General features: G+C 39.6%; 1 protein-coding gene across 2 annotated transcripts in view; it reads right to left on the reverse strand.

Annotated features, from left to right (window-relative positions):
• Positions 1-7406, reverse strand: part of AQR (aquarius intron-binding spliceosomal factor) — a 93568-nt gene extending 86162 nt beyond the window's left edge. The window contains exons 1-2 of one of the 2 annotated variants that reach the window (XM_046654542.1): positions 7172-7406; positions 2369-2425 (exon numbers count right to left, since the gene is read on the reverse strand). In XM_046654542.1, the coding sequence (XP_046510498.1) occupies positions 2369-2425; positions 7172-7246 (132 nt within the window). In that variant the 5' untranslated portion in view covers positions 7247-7406. Of the gene's footprint in view, positions 1-2368; positions 2426-7171 lie in introns of those variants that run through there. The other variant, XM_046654543.1, reaches the window with a different exon arrangement.
• Positions 7407-11903: the final 4497 nt, after the last annotated feature.

Genomic DNA, 11903 nt, shown 5'->3' on the forward strand with positions numbered 1-11903 from the left:
TAAAAATGTTTAATATCTCAATCTTTTTTCAGACCTTAAATTAATAGTCTTGTATCACTGAGACTACAGAAAATAAGTTGGTTTAGAATAGCTATGAAATATTACTGCTATTGAAGTAATACTTAAGAGATTTTTCATAATCCATTACATTCCTAAAAACGTGAAATAACAGAAGGTAAAGTACTAGAAAAAGATAAATAAAATATATCTACATAAAAATAGCCATAGAAACAATCATTAAAATGATGTTCTCATAATACTCCTAGGGAAAATAAAAATTCACAAATAAGAATATTTTTTAAGACAATTTTAAAATGTATAAATGTTCTCAGACTCCATTTAGGAGTTATAATAGTGTACTTTCAAAAGCCAGACAGAAAGTAAATTAAAAGTGTGAAGACATAATAGAAGCAAATGCTAACTGTTACATCCTATTTTCAAATGCATATGATAAAGCCTCAGAATTTCAAATCATTTGAGTTAGGGTGGCCAGGATGGGGTATTAAGAATTCAGGCTCTAGAGTTGGAAGCCTGGTTTAAACCATCTACCATCACTGCTGACGGCTAGGACCCTTGCCTAGGACAGCTCAAAGACTCCGTTTCCCAATTCACAAAAAGGATCCAATAATACAAAGTACCCCACGGGGTTGCTGCACATAAGATACTGCATGTAAAGAATTTAGTGAAAGTCCTGGCACATGGGGAGTCTTTAATAACAGTTATCAAGTAGCAGAAGTAATAGAAGTGCTAGTGAAAATAGCAGTAAAAAAAAAAATCCTACTGTCAAATTATCAAGTGCTTTAACATGGTATAATATATTGTACGGTAACAATACTGTCTTTTAACTGCTCCAAGTATATTTGTCATATAAATGTTTGCGGGTGGATGAAGGGGAAGACAACAAGGCAAGCAACTTTTGTTCAATTTAGAGGGAATTTCCTATTATTACTTTTCTCATCAAAATTCAAATTAAATAATAAAATAAAGGGCATAATCTTCTTTAAATACCAACCTATAATAAAACTCTTCTAAACAGGCATACATAGATTTATCCAGAATTATCACTAGTGTTAACCAAAATGATCTGGATATAAATTTAATCTCTAAAAACTTTAATCTAATTAAGTTCAACTCAACCTAGTAGTGTCATCAAGATATTTTTATTATTAATGAAAAATAACCTTAGGAACCCCCAGGTTCAACATACACAAACACAAACATAAACAAACAGCATATAGCAAGATAAAGCAACTCTGCTGGTAATTAAGAGTAATTAATATATGCCATGTTTATGAGTATCTTCCTGATAAATAAAATGGGATTATTGGTAAAACAAAAATATATTTATAAATGAAACATTTAAGCTCAAAAAACATAAGACATTCTGGGTTAAGTTCAATTTTACCAAGGATGCCTAAAGCATCACAATTCAATTTATAATGGCAGACAAAGTCAGTCTTCATTTCTTATTAAATGGAATGCAATATTTCAGCTCTATTTTATTTAAAGACCTCTCTTTAAGAACCTATTCCAGGGGCTGGCCCCGTGGCCAAGTGGTTAAGTTCGTGCGCTCCGCTGCAGCCGGCCCAGTGTTTCGTTGGTTCGACTCCTGGGCGTGGACATGGCACCGTTCATCAAACCACGCTGAGGCAGCATCCCACATGCCACAACTAGAAGGACCCACAACGAAGAATATACAACTATGTACCAGGGGACTTTGGGGAGAAAAAGGAAAAAATAAAATCTTAAAAAAAAAAAAAAACCTATTCCAGTGAGAATTAATCCTAGATTTAGGAATTTTTCCTTTCATTTATCCTAAATTGCTTCAACTGAACTATAAGTCCATTCCCTTATTGATTATTGGTCCTTAATCATCTAATCCTCAACACTAAACAACTCTCACTTCTTGACCATTATTACAGATCTTTATCTCAGTTCCTCAAGCAAAAAGTACCAGAGAAATAGATTCTATCCTAAATGAACTGTCAAAAATTATACAAAAATTTCTGTATATTTACAAAGATATTCATTACATGGTCATTTATAATAATAATAAATTGAATTAAAAACAAGCTAAGAATCTGTAAACAGGAAAATGATTAAATAAATTACATACTTTTTTTTTAAGTTTAATACAACAAAATGATAGTAGAGGTTACCTCTGGGTAGTGATTTTTAGTTCCTTATGTGTAACTTCTGTATTTTCTAAATTTTCTAACATGAGTAATTATTAGTTTGATGATAATTAGAAAACTATATTTCTAACTTTTTAAAAAATTATGGAACTCTTTTGTTGAATTAGCCCTTAAAAAAGAGATACAAAGAACGTACTTATTGAAAAAGCATGATATAAACCAAAAACACTTACCTTTATATCAAAAGGTGATTTTTTCTTGATATGAGGAGCCCAGTATTTACATGCTAACTGCAAAAGTAAACAATATAGACGGTAAGTCACAGTTTCACACCATTGTAGAGCTGGAAGATTGAGCTCATTCAGTGACAAGCTGCTTCCTAACAGGACACTCCTGGCATTGAAGGACAGACTAATTCTACCTCCCAAGAGGACTATATGGGCATGCAGGCCAGTTAGCATCCTTGGCCCCAACCCAGTAAATGACAGTCATGCCCTGCAGTGCACCCTGCCACTGTGATGTAAAAAACAAAATGTACTTTTCCAATCACCCTTAGGGAAACAATAGGGCCCAGTTAATGCACACCGTCAAACATCTTCAGCATACTGATAAGGAAACCCTGGTCTAGAAAGATTAATAAGCTGCCCAAGATTACAATCAGTTAAAAGTTGAGCCAGAATTAAAAACCAGGTTCAAAATCTTCAGGAATGTTGATCTGTAAAACAATAACCTTTAAATGATTAGTACACACATAAGCAAACCTAAAATAACTGTAGTCTATAAACAGGTTATTACAGAGAATAAAAGAGTTGGTATATTGCAGATTAGGTTTCACCTGGAAATTGTGAATTTTAAATTCAGTCATGTGCTGCATAACAACATTTCAGTTAATGACAGACCACATATACGACAGTGCTCCTGTAAGACTAGGTGTGTAGTAGGCTATACCATCTAGGTTTGTGTAGGCACACTCTAGGATGTTTGCACAACGATGAAATTGCCTAATGATCCATTTCTCAGAATGTATGCCCATTATTAAGCGACACACGACTGTACACATATACAATGTTTCCAGAAAATTAGATGGACTGTATAACATTCAAGAAACAACATGGTCTTATTGATAGGTTTTTTTTAAAAGAAACTAAATTACAAATCTCTTGAAAAATAGCAAACTCTGGTGGGCGCACAAAGACTCAATATATTTAAAAAAAGGTGAGTCTGTACAGTGTCTGGCATATTGGAGGCACTCAGATAAAGCTGATGGATAGATGTATGCACGCATGGATGCACAGATGACTAGATGAATGAAGCACAATCTGAAATGTTACCTCTGCTATGAGGCTTTCCTCAACCCCACCTGATGGTAACAATTTGCTTCTTCCTTGTCTTCCTTTTGTAAATAACTCTATTACAATCTTATCTTTCAGGATTATGAATCACTTAATTGCTTAGCTACCTTTCCTGTCCGCTTAATTGGAACACTAAAGAGATGGAACCTATGTAGTCTTGGCTTCTATAGCTAAGTGCCTATCCCAGTCAACCCACTTAAAGAGCATCTCAAGCAGTGAGGACACCGGCCCTGAGGAAAAGTCTCTCAAAAACATTTCAGCAATGGCCCACTTAGACGACACTTTCCCAAATTATCAATCACTCGCTAACCACACATAAAATACTCACTTCACCCCCAATTATTCTGCAGTATCCTCACTTCCTCATTCTGCTCCCTATGGGCATCACACAAAATCAGCTGAGCTGTCTTTTCCTTACATCATACCCTTAAGAAAACTGAATCTGATCTGTTTTCATGGATTCAGGGACCTCTAAATAAATACGTAAATCCTATCTTCTGATCCAAATTGCTTACTATATATCTCTACTTCATTAAAAATCTAGCAAACATTTATTAAGCATCTATCATGCCTCTTTTTTCTCTCTGAGTTTCTCCTTTTCCTTGAGGTCTAACCTGTGACCTCTCAGACACTACCAGCTCCAAGAATATACTGCCCTCCCCCACAGTCGCTAGTCTCATGTAAAATAGAAACTCTTTCCATTATCCACTTATGCATAGCTATGACAACATAAATTGTTCAAAACAAATCTTACCAAAAGACAAACAGGAAATTAAAAAACAGCGTTAAAAAACTGAGGTCACAAAGTTCAGATCTCTGATGTTCTTAAAACCAAATTTTAACCTCTACATCTTACACATTCAACAATAATTAAGAGGCACCTTCTCTGGTTAGATGTGCCAGGTGCTGATAAATCAAAATTTAAAAAAAAAGAAAAAGAACCTTAGTCCACCATGTCCCCTCTAGCTGGAAAATCCATTTCTCTACCTTCCTATTTATGTTTCAAAGTTCATCTAAAATGGCACTTCCTCAATGAGAAGATTCTTTCCTTAGACAAATGTAATCATTCAAAACTCTGTTCTCAAAGCGCTTCCTTCAAATCTCTATTCTGGCATTTATCACACTAAACTATGATGAGTTCTTTAAGTCTCTTAAAGTCTCCTTCCACAGACTGTGAACTCCCTGAAGATAGGGATCACATTTTATTCATTTTGCAGCCGAGAGGAGCCCAAAACAGTATCTGGCAAATATTAGGCATTAATGTTTACTATCATGGCCCACGACTGCTGAGAACGTTCATTCCCCCTGCTACCTCTTAACGTCCTAGTATGTTTATTCATTAATTAACTCATTTATTCTTAGAACAAATATTCATCGCACAATGTGAGCCTAATACAAAGCTAGGTGCTGCGAGTACCTGCGGAATAAAACAGACATGGTCTCTAGCCTCAGCTCTCATAATCTAATACAGGATACAATAAACTGTTAAACATTTATAAACAACATTCTCTAAGACGTCTCAGTCAACTCTACAGCTTTAAATACGATCTTGGGTCATTAACTCCCAAATTTATATTTAAGCCCAGATTTTGCCAACATGCTTTAGACTCACATATTCAACTGCCTTCTCAACATTTTCAACTGAATGTCTACCAGGCACCTCACACTTAACATGGCCAACCAGAACCCTTGATATTCCCCACTAAATCCTCTTCTTTCCCAGTCTTCCCTATCTCAGTAACTGCCCCAATCATTCACTCAGTTGTTCAAGCTATGCTCAGTTTGTCTCTTCCTCCACCCCTCCACAATCAAGCATCAAGTCCCACCGCTGCTAGCTTTAGAAAACATCAGTCAACCACAATCTTTAATAGTAGAGGTCACCATCATCTCTTACCTGGACTAACTGGTAACCCTATACTTTTCTTCTCCCATCCCCATCCAATTTCCACAGATTAGCCAGAGTGATCTTTCTAAAATATTATTCAAAGAACCACAATTAAAATCAACTGTATTTAGAATAAAATCTAAACTTCTTACCTCAGCCTCCAAAACTGTCTATGACCTGGTCCCCCTCCATACTCTCCATCCTCCTCTCATACCATTCTCCCTCTTTTGATGTTCGCTACCCTGGCCTTCTTTATATCCACACCGTGAGGAATTTGCACTTGCTATTCCCCGGATGTTTCCCTGCTCTTCCCAAAACTGGCTCTTTTTTTGCATTCAGGTCTCAGCTCAAATGTCACCTCAGGACTTTGCTGATTGTCTCTCATATACCCCACCCCAGTCACCGCCACAACACCTTGTTTCATTTTCCTGACAGCACTTATCACCATTTGAAACTATACTGTTCATTTGTCTGACTCATCCCTCTAAAATGCAGGCTCCATGAGAGGAGAACACTAAGAAATAACTTTTACCACAAAAACGCAGGTATATGGGAAAGGGGAGATCTAATGTAGTTTAACCTGCCAGGAAAAGCCTCCCCAAAGTAATGTAATGGATGACAATGAATTAACCACATAAAGGAAGGTGGGAAAAAGTGAAGATTCCAAGCAGAGAGAACAATGGTGAAAGGTCAGGAGGTGACAGATAGGGTGGCACATCCCAGTAAATGCAGTTTAGTATGGTTAAAGCACAGAGTTGGAAAGCGAGAGGAAACTGGAAACAAGCACAGGCCAGATCACACAAGACTCTTCAGGATTCTGGTCATTATCCTAAGGGCAATAGAGCTCTTCAAAGATTTTAAGAAGGTAAGTGATACGATCAGATTTTTGCATTTGTGTAAAATCACTCTGACAGCAACAGGAAGGATGGACTGGAGGAGAGCAAGAGGAAAGACAAGACGATAGGTTAGGATGCCTAGGTCCAGGTGGCAAACGATGGCAACCTGGCTTGGGGTATAGAAGTGCAGAGAAGCAGACAGATTTAAGAGATATTTAGAATGTAGAAATGTGGGGGTTACAGGGAACGGAGGACTCAAAATGCCTCTCAGGCTTCTGCCTTGGCAAATCCGCTAAGACAAGGAACAAAGCAGCAGCAGGTGGGATAACGACTTCTGCAGTGAGCTACTCGCACTCTTATCCAATTCCCAAAGCATCGAGTAAAGACTAGAAATGTTGCTGAGGGCTACAGGTCTGTGCTGTCCTATGCAAAGCCGACCGCGGTTCAGTGCCACAAAGTAAACGGGTTGTAAACGAACGCTCTCTGACGACAGGATGGCTCTCTTCATAGATGCATCGCCTTGGAGCAGGGGTCTTGCCAGATTCCCGCCACATCGCTCAAAAGCCTACCTCCCTCTATGGCTAAGAAAGAGCCATTCCTCCCTCAACCGTCAGTTCAGCATCACCTCTGCCAGGAAACCTCCTAGCCAGTCTCAGGTAGACTGCGTGTTCCCTCTGTGAAGCCATCGCTCCTGCGACAGGCTCTAAGGCAGCACAGCTCGCATAGGAGCTTCCTTTCCATGGGTCCGCCTTCCCTGGAACGTGAACTCCTCAGGCAGCGGCCTGGTATCCCCCAGCACAGTGGCCGACACATAGCAGAAATTCAGTAAAAAGACGTGAGTGAACGCACTGACCACCGAATGTGCCTCCCGGGTGCTCTCAGTCCCAAGAAAACTCCCACCCCCAGGCCTCGAGGCCCTGACGTCTTCATCCCTTCACACATACCAGCCTCGCCCGAGCGTACCTGGGTCACGAACTCCGCGTTGATCTGGGACACCGTAGGGGCCACGATTTTCTTGGGCTGAGCAGGGGTCGCCATGGCAGCACTCTCCCTCCGCCCCAGTGGCGAAGAAAGGACCGCTCCAAGCAGCGGCGAACCCGACGCACACGCCTAAGACGGGGCTGTGGCTTTCCAACCCCCCGCCCCCCAACGCAAAAACCCGCCGGCCGGATACCCCCAGCTCTCACAATCACACAAGGAATGCGCCCCGCAGCCCGTACGTTTCCCCGGAAGCGGAACGGAAATAGGCCGGAAGTCCATGCAAGCGTGGGTCTGAGCTAGAGAGGCAAGGGCTTCGACCTCCCTCGCACGCGCCCCCTAGCGGGCATGTGGAAGAAGACACCCAGCAGGCCTGGCTGGGCTCTCAGTGAGGGGACAAGTAGATGGCGTTGGTTGATGGTTTCTCGTGGTAGGGTGAGGGGGAGCGGGAGCTTTGGAGTTTCTTTCAATCCCCAAAAAAGCAGTAGTACCCAAAAAACCCCATAGACTGGGAATGCAGGGCTTGGTTTTAACTTTTGTTAACAGATTCATAGAGGTATGTTGATGTACAACGAACTGCACATGTTTAGAGTATAAAATTTAATCCGTTTTCACGTAATCATACGTCCGTGAAACCATCGCCCAAATCGTGATAATAAGCATATTCAACTAAAAGTTTCCTGGTGTTCTTTTGCAAGCCATCCCCATCGCCACTCCTACCACCCATTCTCAGGCAATCACAGATCTGCTTTCTGACACTGTAGATGTAGAGATTACTTTACCTTTTATAGAATTTTATATAGACGAAATAGTACAGGGTGTGCTTTTTTTTCTTCTTTCACTCGACATGATTTTGAGATTCATCCATGTGGATGCACGTATTAGTAATTCACTCTTTTTTATTGCTGAGTAGCATTCTATTTGACAGATATACCACAGTTTATTAATCTAGTCATCTCTGGATGAACATTTGGATTGTTTCCAGCTTTTGTCTGTTATAAATAAAGCTGCTATGATCATTTGTGTATGTATATGTTCTGCCACACGCCCAGCTGGGCGAGCAGTGTGGGACAGGTTGCTGAGAGACCAAAGAAGAGACCAAAGAAAAGTCCAGGAGACAGCAAATAAGACATAGGGGTTTATTGGGAGTTACTTACAGGGAAGGTCCAGTGGCAGCTGGCCAGACAGCAATGCGCACCTGCTATCATCCCCTGAGAGAAGCTTGCTTAAGCAGGCAGAGGAACAAATGCTGTGTGCTTGCCAAGGGGGATCATCCCTGTATGACCTGTACTCCAAGGACCAGAGCCCCCCCTCCACCCGGACCTTGAGGGTGTTTGTGCCAATTATCCCACGAGAGAGCAGCTGAGTCGGCCAAGCCCAGGACTGCTATCATGGTGAATGTTGGCGCATAGCCCAGATAACAAGTCTCAAGGACACATGGCCATTAATAGGGCACGCTGGCTAGTGCCCCTACAGTGTCTTAATGTAGACATATATTTCCCTTTCTCTTAAGCAAATACCTAGGAGTGGAAGGGATGGGTCATATGATAGGTAATTGTTTAACTTTTAGGAAACCGCCAGTTTTCCAAGATAGTTGTACCGTTTTGCATTTACACCAGTAACATTGGAGAGTTCAAGTTCCTTCTCTTCCTCACCAACACTTAGTATGGTCAGTCTTTTTAAATTTTAGCCATTTTAATAGTTATGTGGTATATCTTATTGTGGATGTAATTTGTATTTCCCTAATGACTAATGATGTTGAGCATCTGTTCATGTCCTTATTTTCCATCCATATATCATCTTTGGGGAAGCCTCTGTTCAGATTTTTTGCTCATTTTAAAATTAGGCTGCTTATCTTTTTATTACTGAATTAGAATGCACACCTCTACTATTCAAAAATCCTTTCATAAATTAAATATGTCTCCCTAGTAAACTTTCGGGCTGATCACAGGCAAGAAATTGGTAACACTGTCACCTCCAGGGAAAAGGAACTGGGGGACAGGAGAGTAGGAGTGAGGGAAAGTTTATTTCACATTTTATATCCTTTGGTAGCTTTTAAATTTTGTTAATATCTATAACTTGTTTGAAAATAAAGTTGTGAAAAAAACAAAAAAGTGGACCATAGATATGGAAATTAAATGTGGTGTCCTTTTCTTCCTTCTGCACCCTATTGTATAAAGTTTGTGTGTAGAGATCGAGATGAAAATTTGCATGATCACAATTTTAAATGCAACAGTTTTGGAATACATCATAATATCTATTGGCATTTTATTTAAAAATATAGTCTATAAAAGAAGAGGTAGAATAAGATTTTCTGAATAGCTTTTATGATGAGTCTTCAAAGGTAGATAAGATTTTGACAAGTGAAAACAGCAGGGACAATATTTCTAGTATAGTCACAGCACAGCACAGAAGTAGGTCATGCTGGCAGAATGTTATGAGTGAGCGATAAGGCATAACACGTCAAAAGCCTTGAAAGGCTTAACATGTCAAAAGCCTCGAAAGTTAGGGAAAGGATGTAGTATTTATTGTGGAAGGCCATGGTAAACCATTGGTTGGAAATCTACTATTGGAAGATACTTTTCAGTAGTATGTTAGACGGGTTGAAGTAGGTAACATGGGGATGAAAATACCAGCTGGGAGGCCATTGCAAACCTAAGGCAGAAGTATAAAGGCCTAAATTAGGGTTCTGGCAATAAAAACGAAGAGGAAGGAATAAACATGGAAGACACCGAAAAGATAAAATAAAGAGAAATTCATCCTAAATAATTTAAAGAATAGTCGGACCATAAAGCACAATAGAGAAGACAAAGAGCAGAGTAGCTCTTAAAAGGAAAGATGTTTCCATTACAGACACAGTATGAGGCACAGAACAAGATTCAGGTGGTGATGAGCAGTTTATTTGCCAATTTACATATTTATTAAATTCATAACTTATCTTATGATTTTGTGGTCAAAAATATATTAAGCTAATAAGCTTGAGATCATAGGTAGCTTTCTAGTGATTTAACTGTGTGAAAGGTTCTAATTACAACACCTAGTGGATTTATAACAAAATACAGTATCATAATATCTTTCTTTTTCTCTCTCAAGCTCTCCCTCTCTTTTCTCTTGCTCTCTCTTCTTTTCCTATCACTTCTGTGAGCCAAGTTTTTGACTGTTGAGTTTGGACATTCTAAACTTATGTGTATTTTATGATTTTTCGTTTATTTTGCAAGCTTTCTATAATGTGTTTTGCAAATAAGGAAGGGAGCAAGCAAAAGAACCAGGTCATCAAGAAAGAAGAGTTTCAAAAGCCAAGACTGTCAATAGTGTCAAATGCTTCAAAGAAATCTAACAGGACAAGAACTTCAAAAAGTCCCTGGGTTTGACAATTAGGAGATTATTGGTGACCATTATTAGTTGAGATTTTTTCTTGCAAGAAAAAGAAAATTTAATTCAAATTGGCTTTAAAATAAAGGAAATCTATAAGTATATATAAAAGTCTAGAGATTGGCTCTACTTCTCTGATTCTTTAAGCTCTGCTCCCTCTACCTTCCCGCCCCACGCTGCTCTGTTTTTTCATCACCAGACTAGCATCCCTTATGCTATCAAAATGAAGAAAGATTCTCTACACTCACTCCTCCTTCCTCAATCACTGAAATAAGTACAAGCTTTCACTGTGATCAGATCAACTTAGGTCAGTGCTCCCTCCCAAACTAATTACTCTGGGCAAGGTAACGCTGTGCATTGACTGGCTTAGACTTGGGTTACCCATCTGTGAACAGTCATGATGCAAAGGGAGATATGAATGTTCTGATAGACTTCGACTGATCATGACCCATTGCTCGAGCTGTAATTAAGGTCACTCCTACCCAAACTACCTGGGTGATACAGTGAAAGATAGAAGATATGGTTGCAACTAACAATGCCCACTATGATCATTGATACAGCAGCTCCCAAGAGGTGGTGAGGAAAACACTAGGTAAAAAAGGGCTAAGAAGTCAGTGAGTGAAGAGGCAATGGAGGAAGTAGGTATAGAACGAATTTTCAACAACTCTGACCATTGAAGGCAGAGTAAAATATAATAGTAACCAGAATAACAGGTAAAACTAACCTCTATCTCTTTTTAAGCTAGGTGCAGTGGAAATAGTTGATAACCTATCTATTCTTCCCTTCTTTCCAAACACAACTTCAAATTTGACCAGTATCCATATCATCTTCCGGCAACCTTGTGCCTGAAAGAAGGAAGCTAAGCCCCAGCTCCAGCTCCAAGTAATTCTCTGTCATCAGTGGTTGGTTCAGGAATGTGCCTATGAAGCAATTCCGGCAGGTGAGACAGGTAAGGTTTGCTGTAGGCTTCTGGGAAAGTTGTTCCCTGCTTTCGTGGGAGTTTCTGGCCTCTCACTCACTCCCTACCCACGTAAAGGAAGAATGAAGTTGCGATTGCAAACAAAACATCCTCAAACCAAAAGGGAAATAGCCTTGTCGTTGTGAAAGGCAGAGCAGATGCAAGGAATCAGTCAATTCATCTATACGATTCAACAACTCTATAGCTTCTCTAGTCGCTGCGCTTCAAGTCACGTAAGCCAAGAAGGGTCTCCATTGTTAAAGTAGTTTGAGTCAGGTGTTCTGTCACTTTCAGTCGAAACCGTTCTAACTGAATAGGGAACACATAGAATTTAGGCAAAGGGAAAGGAACCAATGGAGAGCAAAAAATGAAAGATACCAGAAAAAA

The sequence above is a fragment of the Equus quagga genome, chromosome 2 (assembly GCF_021613505.1).
Source record: "Equus quagga isolate Etosha38 chromosome 2, UCLA_HA_Equagga_1.0, whole genome shotgun sequence".
Lineage (NCBI taxonomy): Eukaryota > Metazoa > Chordata > Mammalia > Perissodactyla > Equidae > Equus > Equus quagga.